Source organism: Ambystoma mexicanum, chromosome 2p (assembly GCF_040938575.1).
Source record: "Ambystoma mexicanum isolate Mex_15411 chromosome 2p, UKY_AmexF1_1, whole genome shotgun sequence".
NCBI classification, from domain to species: domain Eukaryota; kingdom Metazoa; phylum Chordata; class Amphibia; order Caudata; family Ambystomatidae; genus Ambystoma; species Ambystoma mexicanum.
The window spans coordinates 723,095,906-723,115,414 of record NC_090923.1 but is presented as its reverse complement, the minus strand read 5'-3'; the positions used below and the strand labels follow the sequence as shown (position 1 = coordinate 723,115,414).

The 19,509-nt window shown below is 46.4% G+C and overlaps 1 protein-coding gene across 1 annotated transcript in view; it reads left to right on the top strand.

The window, feature by feature from the left end:
* Positions 1 to 19,509, top strand: part of LOC138566723 (rho GTPase-activating protein 11A-like) — a 586,658-nt gene that overhangs the window by 73,331 nt on the left and 493,818 nt on the right. Inside the window, exon 2 of the mRNA XM_069644327.1 lies at positions 16,687 to 16,818. Coding sequence (XP_069500428.1) covers positions 16,714 to 16,818 — 105 coding nt within the window. The 5' untranslated portion in view covers positions 16,687 to 16,713. The remainder of the gene's footprint in view (positions 1 to 16,686; positions 16,819 to 19,509) is intronic.

Here is a 19,509-nt window from a genome sequence, read left to right as displayed (position 1 = left end):
GCGTCTTTTTCTCCAAATCCAATTGATCTACAAACGGCCTCGTCGTCCTTGGTGGTGATGCCCTCTAGGGCTCCCTCATGCCATGCTTTGCACTGTGACATCACCTTGATTCCCTGCATGAGCCGTGGACATTCTGGTTCTCTTTATAAATATTCATAAAGTTTAGAGACACATAGTAAAGGTTTTTGACACTTCTGTAGCAAGATGTTCCCTACAGCTATGACCTTCCCAACATGTCGGATAACTGCATGCCTGCTCTAGCCCCATAACTCTCACCTAGGTCAGCCAACACAGATATCTTGCTCTGGATCAAATGGGCGGTCCACTCGAAGTACTACTGCTGGCTCTGAGTGTTGTAGCTGGGATATGAATTCAATTTCCAGATCCCAGAGAGGTGTGTGGAGTTTCATTTAATCTTTAGCAGTTCAGGGGCATTTGAGATCCCCTTTCCCCCGGGATGCACGCCAATATCCTCCATCCACACTTTCTCAGCATAAAGGTTCCTGTCTGGACCTCCAACAGGAAAGATTTGATCTGTTCAACAATATTGTAGGGTGGAGGAGCATAGACATTCACAAACGAAATTACCTCCCCTACATATATGCCTTTGGAACTTAAATTCCCTTTAACTACAGGGCGCTTAAATACCCAAAAGGGATGAGTGCTAACGACAAACCCTACATGGTAAACACTTTAATATGGTAGCCTACCCAGAAATTGACATTGATCAGTCAGTCTCTTGCTGGACTTTGGGTTGGTACCTATGGAAACATTGAATTAATACTACCTCTTCATTTTGTTTCCAGACCATTGGCTTTCCAGATCAGACTTCACTTGCAGCCATTTCTACCCCACTATCCACATCATGTGGTGTTGAGAACAAGTGTAACTGATCTGCTTAGTAGTTGGAATCACTTGATTTTACTATGAACTATACCCTCCCACCCCATGCTTTCACAAAACCTGAAACATGTCGCTCAACAATCCTAACCCATGCTATCTTGCTTTGCTCATCACATGGCAAGGGACGCCCAGCAATTGTGACCTAAGCATTCCAGGAGAACCTTTCCATACCTTAAAAAGTTTTGTCATGTATTCCTCCCTCCCCATCTTCCCTCTTCCTTTGTCGAAAACTTAGCCGTATACTTGATCTTTGTCCAATTCTAGCCCTCTGTTCTCCTGGCAGTTATGACCTAATCTCCTTGGAGTCCATGATGAAGAAAGTGTAGTTGTTGTGGATGACATTTTGTTTCAAGAGAAAGATCCTTGCATACTTGTACCCATTCTGATGGATCGCAGTATAAACATTTCTTTTGTCCGCATGGTCAGCATGGTCCGCATGGTCAGCATGGTTACAGTCCGGGAACCAACCGCTTTACTTCCTGATACACAAGCTCCCCGTTTCTGGCTGCTCACAGCATTGCCTCTATACTTCAGGAACTTCACAAGATCTGGATGAGGGGGCACACTAGAAGATGGCTGCAGGCCATTGTACGGTGTGTTCATTCTATGACAAACTGATTAGAAAACCGAGGGTTCCCCAATACTTGCATCAATGACCGTCTTAAAGTTTTCAAAACTGGGTCAAGTATTATTTTCAGGGAGGTCAATTATATGGCAATCTGCACTCGGTCTTCATTCTCGGGTCTTTGTCCAGCTTTACATACATGTCCATAATCTGTGATATGTTGAGATTTATACTGTGCACCAATGCCATCGCATGGTTCCAGGGTGCTACGGTGGATCTGAAAGAGAAGTGGGGATGAAGGGTTAGTGTAGAGAGAGGGAAAATGGAAGATGGCGTTGCTGTTGTTTATATGTGCAGATCGGAAGTACCCTGAGCTATACATGCAAGTTTGTCTCTAGGTCTTGTGTGACAAGAGCATAGAGGCATTTGTGTCAAGGAGGGGTGCCTTGCATGTCTGTGATGCTAGCTGCCTTGCATGCCTGTGGCGCTAGGATGCATTGTCTGGGAATGTGAAATTAAAGTTTATTGTAAAGGTATGGCATTCTGTTCGATGTGGGAGGGATATCCTAGGACATCAATGACAGACTCACATGTGGTACCTTAAACATTTTCTATAAACAAATATTTAATGACTGTGTAGAATTTGTGTGTAAGCGAGGTCCTTCCGCTGACCCATGCTCTTTCTCCAAAGGGACAGCCATCTGAGCCTGAACTTCTTCAATGAAGAGGCTTCTTCATTGAGAATGCCAGATTCTGTGGTTTCTGCTACACTTGGTCATGATGCCTACCCCAGGGGACCCAGACCACGTCCAGCAACCCTGGAAGCAGGCATCAAGTTATCCTAAGCAAGCCCAACAACCCCTGCTAGGGGCTATTTGGGTCCAGTCCTGGTGCCATAGGCGCCAGGCTCGTAGATTAAAACTTACCTGATGCAGACCATGCTGCAAACGAACCTGATGCAGACCATGCTGCAAGAGCTCCAAGCCAAGAGGCTTGGAAGGGACTACTTTTCTTGGAGACTATTTTTTACTCGGGCGGGGCTGGGGAGGAATACTTACCTGGGACTACTTTGGAGGCTATTTAAGCCACGCCCGAAGAGCAGCACACGATTCGCGTTATTCTGCATCCAGCAGCGTAACGCTCACGGTGCCTGCAAGTCTGCATCCAGCCTTCTACCACGCCCGCCTCGAGTCTGGCGCTCCTAGAAAAAGGGAGAAAGAAGGAGAAAAGGTTAGAACAAGAGCAATACCTTTAATCCTTACCTGAATTCCCCATCCATCGCGCCTTCGAGCTGGAAGAAAGAAGTTATTTTATGCGCATCGCCTCGCCTGCTGCAGCGCCGCGCTGAACTCACTGGCCTTCGCAGCATCTTCACATTCCAGCACATCCTCCTGCATGTTCCCGTCGCACTCCGGCACCTAAGGAGAAGACAAGAACAGCAAGGTGAGCCAAGGGAATACACAGAGGAATATTAGTTACCCCCCCCATAGACTTACCTGATTTTACCGCCGGGGGTACTATTCCTCTTCATGGGTCGGCGCAGCTTCCACTGCATCTTCGCCGAACCCCGGCCCCTAAGGGGAAACCAAAGGTTCAGAGGTTCAGCAAGGTGAAACAAAGGGACTAACGAGGGAAACCCTCCTCACCACAATAGACTTACCTGATTTTACCACCGAAGGTGGTATTCCCCAAGACTTCATACTCTCTCAGCGCCTGAATAAGGGAGAAAGCAACAGGTTACATATTGACATTATTATATCGAACTGTGTTGGAAAATACAAATCCTTACCAGAAAACTACCGGTTGCCACGAGGAACTCTTCATTAGGGTCAAGCTGCAACCTGCAAGGAATCGGACAAGAGTGAAAGTCAGGCATTTGAACTCTTACAAACTTTATACTTACGGCGTCTTGCCGGGAATCTCGGAGTCAATATTGTTCTGGAACTCACCAATTCCTTCGAAGCAACTGGTTATCAACACGCCCCTGTGCTCAATGCAGGATGGAGAGCTCATCTTTCCAAACCATCAGGTGAGACTATAAGAGGGGACATCAAAGGTGATCTGTGGGGAGAACAGCGGGGGTATATATACACGCTGAAGTAAGGTGGGAAACTATGTGGTCAGGACAACCAACAAAGATGAGTTCCCCACAGGCTCGCCAATTTACACCTTGTATAAAAAAAATTAGCTCAACTCCACTGGTGGTTAATTCCCTGTCTCCATTTGCAGAAGAATATTCCTACGGGCCAAACAAACGAAGCTAGGTGGGCCAGTCCAGTCCGTCATCTCGGCCCTACGCGTCACATTGGTTGAGACCGCAGCTGTCCAGTTCCGATCGACGCCTCTGTGGGAGCCAGGTGAGCGTAACACTTTTACTGTCTGAATACTACCATTTGATGGAAGTACTCTGTCCCTTCTAAAGAGGCTGCTCCTTTATCAAGGTCTTCTGCGCTTTTCCTCTTCTACAGCAAAGAAGGCACTGCAGCTTTCCCAATCTGCCCAATATGTCAAGCAATTTTCAAATTTTGTGAGTAGTGGTCTGAACCAATCCTTCCGTAGCCCAGAGCACTTGAGAGAAATGCTGCTCAACACCAAACTCCACTCTCTTGGAGAAGGGAATCCTCCCAAACTGTTCCACACACTCGCCAGGTGAGTGTGAACACCACATTACTGCTTTGCACCCACCGGTATTTAACACAGCCTTGCATTCTCACCAGCCGGACATCCAGGGTCGAAGGGATGGCCCTCTGACTAGCACCTTGGCGAGGAACTCTCATCCATTCATTAAAGCTTTACCTTCAATGGGGATCCCCACTGCACCTACTCCATTGTTAGTGATACCTAGTTTTTGGGTCTCTGTGGTTGGAAGGTGCTAATTTGTGCGGCCATATTAATTGGTTGCTGGTCACAAGTTGAATCCAAATTCGATGGAGGGGCTCAAAGGGATGGAATTGAATGCTGGTGTCAGTGGTGGGCATAGCCTAGAGGGGATGTTGCCTCCCCCAAACAAAACACCATGAGATCCCGCCACCAGGTACTGGGGCTGTGGGGGGTCCTTAGATTGTCAATTCTGCATATTGTACATTCATTTCTTAGGGGTTTGTAAATGAATCACTTGGTTTGATCAATTCAATTGGTGAATAAATATCCCTCATTCTGTAATTTGCCTTGAAAAAGGGGTGTGGGAAGATGTTGAAGGTTATTCCCTCATTCAATCACCTGCATTCATACCTAGGATACGCGGAGCCACTGCTGGTATCGACCACCTTTATTCCTACATAACTTTCAACTCCCCTAACGTTCCCTTTGTCCCTCCCCCTCCGCCCTCTTCCCGCGCTGGTGTGTGTGTGTATTCTTAGAGGGGCTGCGTCCCTTTCATTAAGATACAACACCTCCCCCGTGCTTAACATGAAAGCTGGGGTCACATCTGTTCAATGAGTCTCACTGGTGGTCTCACCAATCTGTGGGGTCTGCCTGGAGACTCTTGACTTTCGCCCGTTGCCTCGACTGGGGGGCTTGCGTCATCCTAATCTTCTGGATCTTCATTGACCTCTTCTGACACCTCTTGGTCGTCGAGATAGTCTTTTGAAGAATGACAAGTTCCGCGTTATTTCCTCTGGTTCTCCTGTTGCAGTTATCATGGGTCCCTTCATGGCCGTGATAACTCGAGGTTCCGGGTCATAACGAGTGTCTGTTTTCCTTGTCTGGTTCTGTCGTTCGAGGACTGTCTGCCCCACTTCCAGCTGGGGGGTCTTTTGCATTCCTTTTTTTGTCGGCCCATTCCTTGGCCTTCCTCTTCTTCTCGGCGTCTTGTTCCCTTATAGCCACGTCTTCTTCCAGCGTGTAGTCTTCCCATTGGGGGATGTGTGTTCGGGGTCTATCTCACCATTAGTTCTGCTGGTGTTTTCCCCGTTTTCCCCGTTGTCGTGTTGCATGTTTTGTCTAGCTTCTGAGCATGCTGCAGATGGCCTGTGGTTGGGATACTTGCTCAGCTAGGGCTTTCTGTCTGATTAGTTTTATAGTGGCCATGAACCATTCCACCATTCCATTGGCTTGGGGCCAGACTGGTGTAATCTTTTGATGATGGAAGCTAAGGTGGTCTGCAAGTCTGGCAAATTTGTGTCCTTGGAACAGTGATCCATTGTCCGTCTTGACGATGTTGGGGATGCCCCATTCACTGAATAGCTAATTTATGATGGCCGCCGTCTCAGAGAATGATGTCGAGGGTGTTTGCTTGATGAAAGGAAACTGTCACGATGCCTGCTCCTGGGGAGCCGGCTCAGGCCCTGCGTCCCCGAAAGCGGACATCAAGTCCCCGGGGAAGGTCCCAGCAACCCCTTATAGGGGCCCTTTGGACAGCGTCCTGGCGCCTATGGCGCCAGGCTCATAGAAAACGTCAGTCCTGGCGCCATAGGCACCAGGCTCATTATGAAAGTGTTTGGGTGCACTTACCTGATGCAGACCATGCTGCAGAACCCCAGCCTCCTTGAGGCCTGAAAGGAACTACTTTACCTGTGGGACTCATTTACCACCCGGGCGTGGTCGGGGAAGGATACATACCTGATTGGAGGAAGGACACATTCTAGGAACTTCTTCCAAGGCTATTTAAACCACACCCGATCAGCCACACATGCTTCGCGTTGTTCTGCATCTAGCAGGTGGACGCTCACCGTGTCTGCTCCTGCATCCTGACTTCTGCCACGCCTGCCAGCATCCTGAATCACCTGCAAAGGAAGGGAACAAGAGAACAGAAGAAGGAAAAGGCCTTACCTGCTAAATCTGCATCCCGGATACATTTCGCCGACGATCCTGAAAAGGAAGACATTTATTTTTAAAAGCACATCACATCGATCGCTGCAGCGCCTCATTCTACTCATTTTACAGGGCACTTCCATGTTCTGCAGCGACCATCTGGATTCACAGTCGCGCCCCAGCGCCTAGGGAGAAAAAGACAATAACGAAGGTGAGAGAAAGAAGGGAAAAAGGAAGCTAAATCTCCATGTTAAGACTTACCTGCTGGGTCATTCCGTTTTCGTTTCGGGTCCGCGCCGCATCCAGGCATTTTCGGACCCCGGCCCCTAAGGGGGAAAAAGACATCAGCGTTAATGAGCGAATGAAAAGACATTACCAAGACGCTCATTAAAGACTTACCTGATTTCCACAAGGATTTCACCTCTCATCTCAGGTCGGTGCCTGTTCCCCGGCATTCCGTACCCCGGCCCCTATGGGGAAAAAGACACTAGCATTAGAACATTAATGCATGGACACTAGGGGAACCACTTATCAAAAACTTACCTGGAAGCCAAGCAAGTTTGGTTCTCACCAATCCGAAAATCCAGTGAAGTAACTGGATACCAACGCCCCCCCGCATCTGAAACCACCAATCCGAAAATCCAGTGAAGTAACTGGATACCAACGCGCCCCTGCATCAGAAGCAGGATGGAGAGCTCGTCCTTCCAGACCCTAAGGTGAGACGCTACGGGGAAGCACAGAAGGGTTTTGAGGAGGGTGAGAGGGGTAAGTGGGAGGCCGATTGCATTACCCCGCAGACAGTTACCCCCCTATTTTCACCTACAGAAGGATACTTCTGCGAGTCAGAAAAGCCAGATTTGGGGCCCGGTCCAGTCCGTTTCCCGACCCCTGCGCATCACCTTAGACGAGGTCACAACAGCGCAAACCAGGCCAGCACCTCCGTGGGTGTAAGGTGAGCGTTACAGAAACTTTGAATATTCATCAATGATCACAAGCGGGTATCCGCCTTCTTCTAGGGGTCCGTAGAAGTCCATTGCAACCTTTTGCCAGGGTGTCTCTGGAAGTGTTGTCGGCTGTAGGGGGCTTGGGTTTGACTTCTTTGCTGCCAGTTGGCAGTGTCTGCAGTGTGCCAACAGGTCTTCCACTACAGTATCCATGTAAGGGAACCAGATGTGGTTTCTTAGGATCTTTTTTGTATTATCAATCCCTCTGTGGCACTCATGGGCTAGCACTACTAGTGTCTTCCGTAGATCTTTTGGGGCCACTAGCCTGTTACCCCGTAGTAGTATGTCCTGATCAGTGGCTGCCAGCTCTGTGTTTTTTGGCGAGGCGGTCTAGGTCTTTCTTGTCGGCCCCCTCCCTCCGCTTCTTCTTTCTTGGCATTCTCTCCATTTGTTGGAGTGGGTGAGGTGGACGGCGGCTTTGTCAGGTCGGCCTTACTTCGTTCTGCGAAGATTGCTGTTGAGATTGTTGGTGGCATAGTGTTGGAGGACAGGTATGAAATGTATTCTTTGGCTTCATGGGCTAGGTTGTCATTATGTCCTATCAGTGGGTGTCTTGACAGGTAGTCTGCCGGGTTGGCTTCTCCTCCAGGTTTGTGGATTATTCTGTAGTCATATTCTTGTAACCCTATCCCCCAGCGCTCTATTCGTGGAGGCATTTTCGTCTTGGCATTCCTGAATATGGAGAGGAGCACTTGATGGTCCGTTACAAGGGTGAACTTACAGCCAATTACAAAGTGGTGGAACTTTTTGCAGGCCCATACAGCTGCAAGGCTTTCTCGTTCTGCTTGCGAGTAAGCCTTTTCGGTGGGAAATGGGGCATGGCTGGCATATGCTACGACCGCATGTTGTGCGTTGTCCTCTGTCTGTTTGGGCCAGGATGGCCCCTAGGCCAACTGGGCTGGTGTCAACTATGATGATGGTGTGCCACTCTGGGTGGAAATACGCTAGCTGGCGATGGTTGGCGAGGTTCTCTTTGATGGTTGAGAATGCAGTTTGGCAGTGTACGTCCCAGAGGAATGGTTGGTCCTTTTTGAGGAGGATACGGAGTGGGTCAGTGACCGTGGCGTAGTTTGGAAGGTAATGTGCACAGTATCCTGCCATCCCTAGGAATGAGCGTAGATCCGCAGGTCAGTTATTGCTTTTATCTTGTCCGGGTCAGCCTGTATGCCTTTGTCCAAGAATATGTGGCCAAAAAATCTGAGACTGGTCTTGTTGATGTCGCACTTGGGCCCGTTCAGCATTAGGCCCGCTTCTTGGAGGATCTTGCAGACAGCTGTGAGTGCCCTGTCGTGTTGTACTTCAGAATGTCATCGCTGTAGTTTAGGGCGTTCACCTCGGCTGATATTAGGCGTCTGTCTCCTGAAAGATTTCTGTGGCGGAAGATATGCTGAAATTGAGCCGTTTATCTAAACAGCCCTTCGTGTGTCGCAAAGGTGGTGATTGCTCTTGAAACAGGGTCTATGACGAGCTGGTGATAGCCCTGATTGAGGTCTAATTTTGAAAAATGCGTCGCTTGTTTACCCTGATAAGCATGTCTTCCAAACTTGGGCCTGGGTGCCTCTCCCTTTGAATGGCGGTGTTGGGGACACGCATATCAGCGCATATGCGTAGGCGTCCATTGTCCTTGGGCACTATTAATATGAGGGATACCCATGGTGTTGGTCCTTCTGCTTTCTCGATGTTATTGTGGAGGAGTTGTTGGATCTCCTTTGATACTTGGGCCTGGAGGTGGAAGCCCACCTTGCGGGGGTGTTGTGGTACTGGCAGGATTGTGGGGTCGATGTGCAGCTTGACAGTCTTTGAGCAATTTGGGAAATTGAGCTTTGAGATCCTCTTTTGTGAGGGGTCGGCATGTTATTGACATGATGGCATCATGTTCTGATGGGTGCCCCTTTATTATTTCAGTCTGGTCGTATTGCAGGTCGATGAGTCCTAGGGCTCTGGCCGTTCGGTAGCGGAGAAGGCAGCGATCTGCCGAGGGACTCCTTATGACGTGAATTGTGGTGGTTACTGTGAGGTCGCAGTGCGTCATGTTGCATTGAAATTGTCCTTTGGATGTCATGGGCAGGGCTGCTCCCCACTGGAAGATGTGTGTTTTGGACTTCCGCATGGGGTAGAGGGCTGAAATGTCATGGTATAGTTCTTCATTCATGACATTTACTGTCGCTCCGGTGTCAACGATGAATTGGTTCCTGGTGTCTCCCATTTGTATCATGACCCTGGGGGCTGGCGTGTCCTCGATGTTGACGCTGAGGAGTCGGACATACTCCCTGTCATATCGTCTTGTAAGTATTGGAATTGTTGCTCTTCTTCCTGATGGTATCTTGGTGGGGAGTTAGCGTATGGGTCGATGCCCACGGGGAAGGGTAGGGTGTGACTTTTCTGTTCATGAGGTGGCAGGAGTTCTCTTGTATATATTCTCTCTAGCGCAGCCACTTGCACTGGGTCACGGTGACGGAGGTCATAGAGCTCATAATCTTTCCTGTCGGGCTCAATTATAGCTCTCCTAGCGCTCTCACTGTGTTTGGGCGTTGATAGGCATTTGTGGGGTAGGTCACTACTCTTTCACCTGGGAGCTGGTCATGTTCTCTGTCTCTGGTGTGCAACTGGCATTTTGTTGGCGAATTGGGTTCACTTCAGGGAGCTGTTCCTTACACATAGCTTGAAAGTGGTTTTGTTGTCCACATCTCCTTCATCGCTGGCCAATTGCGGGGCATGGTCCCTTGTGTGGGTACTCAAACCTGCAGCGGTAGCATTGTCGATCACTTTGTGTACGTTGCGAGGGGTACTTGGGAGTTGGTCTGTTCTGAGAATTTGGGTATAGGGGTTTGATGTCACCCTTCTTGGGGTTTTCAATGGCTGCGGCCTGGACGTCAATTCTTTCGTATATCCTGGCTATGTCCAGTACTACTTTGAGGGAAAGAGACTTTTTCTGTAGATGTTTACGGAACATTGAAGATATGCTCCCTTCTATTATGCGCAGTCTGATTGCTTCATCGTCGTTGAAGTTGGCGAAGTCGCACTTTGATTTTCCTTTGGAGGTGGATGACAAATTCCCCTATCGACTCGTGAGGCAGTTGAGCACATTGATTGAAGGTATAGCGCTCATAGTCACGATTGGGAGTTATGACAAGTTTTTTGTTGATGGCTTCTAGAGGTTTCGGTTAAGTGGTGGTCTTGTGGAGGAATTGTGTGTATTGTGTTTTTAATTTCTCTTCCCGCAACGTTGGTAAAAATACTGATTTTGTTTGGGGCTCTTGCGTGCCAATGGCACCTACAAAGTCTTCGAATTCCTCAACCCATTCTTTGCACCGCTGGCCCTGGTCATAGTGTGGGTTAAGTGTAAATGGGCTTGGTCTCCGCATAAGGCTGGCGTGTGAGGTAAGGTTGGCATTGGCGATGGGGGCTGTCCCTGCGTCTGCAGCTGCCTGTGCTGGATCTGTCATGGTTGCACTGATGCGGTGGAACAGGTGCCACTTGTTTGTTTGACTCGCTCACGTGGCGGGCTTGGGTCACTGAGGGTAGTGCCTCCCTATTATTTATCGTCCTCTTTATGGTTTCTCCACCCCAAGTTTGGGGGCGCCACTTCAGGTGCTCTGGTGTGGGTGGTGTGTCGTCAGCCTATGGGCCGCTTGTTCAGTTCATGGGCTTCCCATCCAAATTTTACTGTGTCCCACTGTTGGTTGCGCTTGTTCCGCGGGCTTCTGCCCTCCTCTGCGCTCACGCAGTGCTGTCTGGCGTTTCACTGGTTTGGTGGCAGTATTTTGGCGTTTACTTTTGTTCCCTCCTGTTTGCTTTTCCTGGGTCCATGTGCCTGGACTGGCTTTTGGTAATGAGCCAGGTCGCAGGTTGTTTCAAGCGTCTCTTCTTTTCCTCAGTGCCCACTTTTTTTTTTCTACAATTGTTGTGCACTTGTGTGGCTCGTTGGCTCGTGGCTGGTGGTCTGATGGCCTTGTTAGGGTTATTGGGGCTGCCGTGGTAGTGGTCGTTTCTGGGTGCTCTTGTATTAAGTTTTCTTTTGTCGCTGCTCTTCCGAGCGGCGCAGGCTGGTTGTTGGCTCTTGATCTGCAGCAGTGGGGGAGGGGCTTGGGGCTTCTTACCGGCGTGTTCCTGCAGTCGTCCTGTGCAGCAGCGGCAGTCCTCTTCTCGTTTGCCGGGTCTGTTTTTTTCTAGCTCTCGTGCCGGTGCAGGTTGCTGGGCAATCGCGGGTTACCAGCTCACCTCAGTTTCGTCTGCTCACGTTGCAGCACAGGTCTTCTCCTCCCTGCCTTCTCCTTCACCGGCGTGGGCTGCCGGGTTCCTCTTCTTCGGGCCGCTCGCAGTGCTCCACACCTAACGGCACTCTTCATCTGCTTCTTTATGTAGTTGGGCCACGTTCTGACGGCGTATTCCCTCCGCTGCTGGTTCCGGTTCAACGGTTTTCCTCGTTCGCTGTTGGGCTCCGGTCCAACGGCGCTTCTCCTCAGCAGCTGGTTCCAGTCTGGTGGCACTGTCCACTGTTGCTGCTGGATGTCCTTTCCAGCGACGGTCTGCTGCTGCCAGGGCTCCTTCTCCTGTGGCTTCTTCTTCCACTGCTGGTCCACACACTGTGGGCGGCGGTCCTCGCCTGCCACAGTGGGATGACCGCAATGTTTTCTTGCTGCCTCGTCGTCCTGTTGGTAGACAAGCATCTCCTGCTGCACGCCTGGGACGGCAGCTTCGTCGCCAGTTGTTGAGTGTTATTCCCTCATTCAATCACCAGCATTCATACCAAGGATAAGCGGAGCCATTGCTGGTATTGACCTTCTTTATTCCTACATAACTTTCAACTCCCCTAACGTTCCCTTTGTCCCTCCCCTTTCCGCCCTCTTCCCGCCCGTGTGTGTTTGTGTATTCTTAAAGGGGCTGTGTCCCTTTCATTCACATACAACAGCAGATACAGCCAATGTGGTTGCCAGGTAATTTACATAAAACCAGCATTTTGTTTTTACATGACAAAGGTATTTTATATTTTAAGTATGGCCGATGGGGATTAAAGCACAAAACCCTTTTGAGCATGTAATGCACACGGGGCTCTATGATGATTCAGTTTTTCACAGCACTCACCCTGACAGTAAAATGTCTGCAAACCCCCTGCCCTATGCACTCATTACGACAGTTTGCTTGTGGACGCCAGGCTTGGACCGTTCTGCTTGAACGTGGACGGTCTCATTTGGCACAAGGATTCAGCGCTTGGGCATTTTTCAGTGTCCCTCATTTACCCAAGTCTCCTGAAGCGTACCTTCTATGTCCTGCAGGGCACCTGCAAGTGTCTGCTTTTTTGCTAACACTTGTCTGCCTTCTCATATACTTGATGCAGCATTATAATGGGCATCTCCCAGATTATGTACTACTAAATGTGAAATGTCCACCTAAGAACATTAATGTTCTCATATTTTATATTTGATTTAGTCACATGAATCACATGTTTCTTTTGAGAAAAATCTCAGGTCACAAATTCCAACATTCGTCCAGTCCACTCTGATGGGTATTCATCCGAAACGTTGTGGGATGTTATTTATTGGGCATTTGCAAGGCGCTTATACAACAAGAATTCTTTCAATAGTAGACATGCGCTGATGCATTTACATGCAAGTGATTAACATTGAAGAAAGCACATAAATACTAGGATTTATAATTCTAATCAATAATTTGGACCACATTAATGTGCTTGTACACTGTTGAAATACATAAGCAGGACTCGTAGACCCATAGTTCATCACCGGCCTCTCTATCCATATGTTATCCGAGAAATGGGCCGTTTCATTTCCAAAGAAGCCAGTATTTTTCAGGCTTGTTGTGTTCTATGTCTTTTTGGAACTAAATTGTCGGATACCAGTTGTTTCCTTGGGAAAAGGACTTTGCCACTTGCAATGTCACATTACATTTGGATTTTAGAGCGTCTGGTTTGATGCAGTGGTTATTTGGAAGAGTATACGCTTGTAAGAACTTCCCTCAGCAGCTCTTTAGCTCCTACTGCCAATTGTTACGTATAATGCTAAGAAATTGGAATGTTATTTAGGAAAATGAATGGTGGTTTTAAGACTGTTGTAAAGTAAAGTGTGAAGGTAAGCGAATTAACGAGAACCAAGTGGTCAACTTAGTAAAAGTGGAACTAAGGGGTGGGCAATGCAAGGTAGGTCGACTGAAACCAAGTAATCGGGTGTTAACAAACTATATTAAACAAGTCTGGTGACTCTTAGTAAAAGAAACTAGTTGGATTCTACGCTTGGCACGTTGGCAGCAGTACAGTTGGTAAATAGCAAGTGCATACCAGATAATCCCCTATCTTAAAAGGTATAATAACAAAACTGCTCTACTACCCTAATATGTCCCTCTACAAAATGTAGAACATTTCCCAAAAAGATGCTTGCGTTTAAGCATCAGCCCTCAGCTAAGTAGAGGTGGGCCTGCCTTGAGTGTTGTACCCCTATAGGACCACTGCTCCCAAACGTGATATTGGAGTAAAATAATAGAGCTGTGTTTATAAACAAATGCATGCCCTGGCTGAGATTGGTTGAAGATTTTTATTCCGTCCTCTGAGATGGACGCATCCCCGATGGTGAAAACGCTGTATGCAGATGCTCATTTACTTCAACTTCCATTATATATAGAGTTGAGAACACTCCTGCTGAGAGGGGCAAGCATTCAACTTGGAGCACCCTCCAGCTCCGGATTTAGAAAATGTAATGTGTTTGCGACCAGTGCGTATACCCAGCTCCAGACGGACGGTTCCTGTGTCACGTATCCTGCTGTGATGCAGATCTCTGACCTTAATTTTTAGTGTTTTTCAAAATGAAATGCTAAGACTGCAGTCCTCTGGGATGCGGTTAATTGATGAGCTGCCTCCCCCTTTAGTTTATTCCTCTGAATACAAACACTTTATAATCAAAATAAAGTTAATGGTCAAATTGAAATGGTCTCATGGAATACCACAGCCCTGTTGAACGTAGAAGATTAAGATTGGAATGTTTTTCTAGTGAAGATTATCATTTGCTTTTAGCCGACAAAGGAAAGAGGATGATGAAGTGGGGGATGACAACCTGGTTTCATTTTAAGTGGACTGTAAGAATACCTAGAAATAATGACTCCACTGCTCCTTCAGACAGTGCTAGTTTCCCGATCAATATTTAGCTCAAGAAAGCCTAAACTAAACAATCAGTTGACTATTTCCATTTGCATGATGACTGCTTGCGTGGTGTATTCTGGAGATTGCATCTTCTCGTTTGGGAACACAAGCTGCATGCCATTGCCAGGGACTACAAGCATAGGCCATATGTGTCAGTTGACGTATACCATGGTCTTTGAAGTAGTACGCTAGGTGGCAGTAATCTAAAGTTGGCCCTCGTCAGATGTAAGCTGTTAAACCTGCATCGCTTTGCATTAAGGTGCTTTTAGCCTTGCATTTATTAGGGTAAAATAACACTACACATTCATTGGACACTTAGAATGACATGAGGTAACGGACAGGGTGTTCCCAAATATAACTTTTTGTTCTACATAGTTTTTTTATCCACTCATCAAGAAGTGAAATATGAATAGCACACTGCAGCTTTTGACCGTCAGTAGTTTTGTTGGAACACACTCCCGCCTCTGAAGTTAATTTGTGAGAAAACTACTTCAGTGTGGTAGAAGAGAAAATATGTTGTACTACCAATTAAAGACCATACAAAACTGCAATTATCCGTAGATAAGTGCATACCCTCCATTCATTAATAATAAAATTCATGCGTGAAAACGCCACATAATTTCTTCCAAAAAACAACCCTACTCAAAGGGAATGCATTCTAGACAAGACAGTGTGTATGTTAAAGTTCATTTATTTTATTCATTGGTCAAATATCATCGTGAAAAAGCATTTACAAAGAATCACATGTAACAAATTGACTTATCTATTAAAAACCAAATCTAGAAACACATCACACCAACCAGTGATTACATCTCGCACATTTCTCACATCCGCTTTCATCCCCATTCATACAAACAACATTCGTACTTGTGCAAAAACCGCAAATTTAATAATTCTGTTCTGTAATCAGAACTCCCATCTGCTAGGACTAATTCCTTGTCTACCTAACGTGCATAGTTGACAAAAACATTTTCTGAGAGTCAAAAAAAGGTAAATGTTCGAAAATACTTGCTTATGAACATATGTCAATTACCACAATTTTTTAAAATATAAACCCAAGTTAGAACCAAATCTAAAAGGAGTGGTGATGTCTACTCGAGTTTCGGGCTACTAGACAGACCTGTGCCATTTCCATCTAGTGCACCTCATCAGGACATATACGTTTTGAAAAAACAAACGATTCTTATTGTAGTAATTCAGGTTGGTATGTATTAAATGTTGTCTAATGTTCAATATCAAAGTTCCTCCCACTTAGAGTCCCATGCTTCTGTAGGTCAAATGTGTTACTGCAGAAGCCACCATTGTTTTTTGGATACAATTTGCACAGCTGTGCCCCGAATGTATTGTGCCGTCTTCAAATGGATGTTCTCCATGTAGTTCTGTCCTGGCCACAGCGATAAGGAACTGGTTCCTTGGTTAGAGATGCTGTTTATATCTTGTAAATACGTCCCATTTCCTCCGTACAGATTTCACCTTGCCCGGTCCTTGTTCAGGCCCTGACAGCTCAGTAGGTTTCTCTGAGTGGACCCTTATTCCGTTTACTCCCCCGTACTGTATGTGTCCTCAGACATTGCACAATCCGTGCTGCCATTTGATGTCAAACAGAAAAGCGCACTGTATGTGTACTACCAATTAAAGTGATGTTTTTATAAGTGCTCAAATGCAGTAATGACGGTGGCCATACATTCCTGTGTGACTGCATGTGCTACGACATCACTTACTGTTGTTTGCTTAGTTACCCCAGCTTATTTCTTGTAAGGACTTGTGCCCTGGTTGCATGTTCAATAATATAGTTGCTTACTCCTTCCTTAAAGCAATATTTCCCAATATTATTTTGCTCATTGAGTTAATAAGATATTCCAGAATTTGATACATTGGGGGTACTCCCAAATTTAAAAGAAGCATTTACTGTGAAATGGAAGAAAGAAGAAAACTGATGTCAAACCTGGTTGGACTGCCTTCATGTGCTGCTTTTGCTGGACCCAATTTATTTTCCAGTATATTTTGGAGGAAATGAGATGGTTTACCACTGGTTTGTTTGAAATATGTTAAATTGCTAAAGTTCATACCGACTGATGATGGTGCAGCAAACCTTTTTCTACTGTTTCGATTTCCAAGGGGTTCATTCTGTATAAAAGTGCATAGAGTTGCATCGACCAGTAAGTGCTTCCTGACCAGCACTTTCTTTTTTACCAGTCTCGCTAGACCCAGGTGATAGAAGATAATTCTATGTGTCATATCCTGGCTGCAATGATTCCACTCTGTGATTCAGGGTCATGAGACTGATCTGTGATCCTGATTTTCCCTCCCATCAGGAGACGCCTGCCCTTCCTGCTTGCATCATGGAAGTTCTGGAGCAGAGAGAGACTTCACATATGATCATCCAGCATCTCAAAGCCACTGGGATCAAGATAAAGCGTTGGAAGGGGAGTCTCAGCGAACATCGGGTGAGGAGCAAACAGTACCTCTTCATGGTGGGCAGGAAGGGGCATCAGGAATGTCAGAATTTAAACAGATTTCATGGCCCCAGGACAAGTATATCATGTTTTTGTTAATCATTGATAGTACTGGTGTTCAAGTTGCAATATTATAGCTTTATAGACCGAGAGAGAGGTCATTATTGCGGGATAATGAACTGCCACAAGTTATAGCCTGAGGCGTAGCAGAAGGCCATACGTTGGGAAAGGATCATAATCCCAAGCGATAATTGCCCTTCTCAAGGTCTATAAGGCTATTGGCTACTGGTAGTAGCAATACATGCTTTGGAGTTTTGGTGGTAGTAAAAACGTTACTTTAACAGTGAGTAAAGTAAATGTAGACACTCGGTACATTAACTGTGCTTTTATCTTTTAGTTTAAGTAACAAGGTTGTCTTCATATTGAAACCTTGCTGAAGTGGGTTTAACATGAGCATGCATCATGCATGCAAAAGTAAAAGGTTCATCGACCAGAAAGAGAATGCATATTCCCATGTTTCATCTTTCTCTGTTGTCCTAAATGGGATGCTGCAGCAAAAAATAAGGTGCTCTCAAATGGAAGTTTTGTGTTGAAAAACCTTTTCCCTGAAAAGTGCTGCAGGTTCCTTGTCTACTTTTGAAGTCAGAATGATTAGAATTCAGTCAATGCCAGTAGTTATTCACTACACTTTGAACGTTTGGATTGGTTGACAGCAGGTCATTAATCTCCATGTTTTAATAAAACTTCTTTCTAAAATTATGTGCGAACCATGGAAATCCAGGGGCTTGCAGAGGGGTCCATGGAGTCGAGCACAGGAACACAGAAGCAGCCGTTCTAAGGACTGGGTTGATTATGAAAAAAAGGCTATTGGTTTTTGGGTCTAAGGGTCACAATCTATTTTTCAAGGGGATGGGGGGGTTCTGATATGGACATAATATTGCATGGACAAGTGGATAAAGTGGGGGGCTTGCTGTGAGTATTTGTTGGGACCAGCCCACCCAGAACCAGGCAAGGAAGCATCAGCTAACCCTGCGTAGTATGAGGACATATAGTGTTTGGATAGGGTATTGTAAATTTAAACCGCTCACAGTAAGCAATGGAGTGTTAGTGTGATCCAAATTAGGTTTTCCAATTCAGTATCTGTTATTTCCCAGTCACCAAGCCGCCTTTCTGCCACTGCGCTTGGGCTGCATGGAAGGAGCAATCAAGGCTGTTGGTCAGAACCCACTTCACCTCGTCATGCCTATGCATGATCCTGTTGCAGGACTTCAGCTTCGGGATGAATGCTTGTCGAGATTTCATCATTCTCCACACTTTGACCAGATAGCACCAGGAGACTTTGTAAGCTTGTTCCGCATCAAGCCTGTGGATGGCTGCTGGGGCTTTCTTACAATTTGTTACTGTATGAGGTCATTGAACTGTAATGTATTGTCCACATCTCTGTGCCCTTTGATGATACCAACGTCATCTCGCTGTTTGAGTCTGCTTGATATTTTCTCCAATCAGACTGTGTTCACGTTTAGGAGGGATTCCAGACTTTGACTTCTATGGGATGGAGTCTTTTCTGTATGTAGTAATGACAAAGCTCTTAATCTCTTGGAAAGATTTAAGGCCACAGCAGTCCGTTTCACATAGAAGTAGGAACAGCATATTGTGGAACTTGGTCAACTTCTGATGGCAAGCTCTGGACAAGAGCATTCTAATGCTGAAATTTAAGTGCTCTGACTTTAGTATAGCAGATTTCCTCTGAAGGGGCCATAGAATCTTGTCTGCTCAACTTGTGCCTAAGGTTTCCAATGAAGGACTCCGTTTATTTTGTTCAGATCTCCGAGTACGAAGACTCAAAATAGCTTCTGTATTGCTCGCGGCTCTCGCTGTCGATCACTAGCTGCTCTTAGTTTGGTCTCCGTTGATTGCAAGGATGTTAAGACTGTTCTACTGTTTTTAGCTAGTTGGCAAGCACTTAATGCATTTTGCACCTTAATCCCAACATCTTAGTTTGCTTTACAGGAGGACACATGGTAAACTGGATTTAAGGGGAGTTAATAATGTATTTGAGATGTGCGATCATTTGGTGAAGGCAGATTTTAGATTGTCCTTCATTAGTGCATATTTCGTCACACAAGTCTTGATCGCTCTCCTGTTTCAGTGCTTAGCTGAAGACCATGGTTAGCCTATTCGGTGTGCAGATGTTATGTAGGTCATCTAATTCCTCATAGTACCTGTGAATTCTGAATTGTGTATTCCGTTGAGCCTTCACCTATGCTTTTGCTGCATTGTTGACAGTCATGGATACTATCAGGCTTAACAAGGCATGGTCAGATCGATGTCTCAGTGACTTGGATGAACATTGCCTCTGGTTGCTTCCTCCATGCTACTGAGAGGGAAGGAAACAATCCATTCTCAATTAGCTGTCATGGGCCTCTTAGTGCAAGGTGTACTCTGGCTGGAAAAGTCACTAAATGTCTTCTAGACTAACTCCCTCCATGAAAACATCCAAGGCAGCCCGACCTTGCTTATCAACCACTTTGAGGCTGACACTCCTGTTCAAAAGTGTGCCTGGAACCAGGTTGAAGTGAACCCCCTCAAAGATTTTGGCACAAGGCACTATGTTTAGATGGTCCCAAATAATGTATAGGGTTGTGTTGGGACGAGGTCTCAAGGTAGAAATTCACTAGCTCT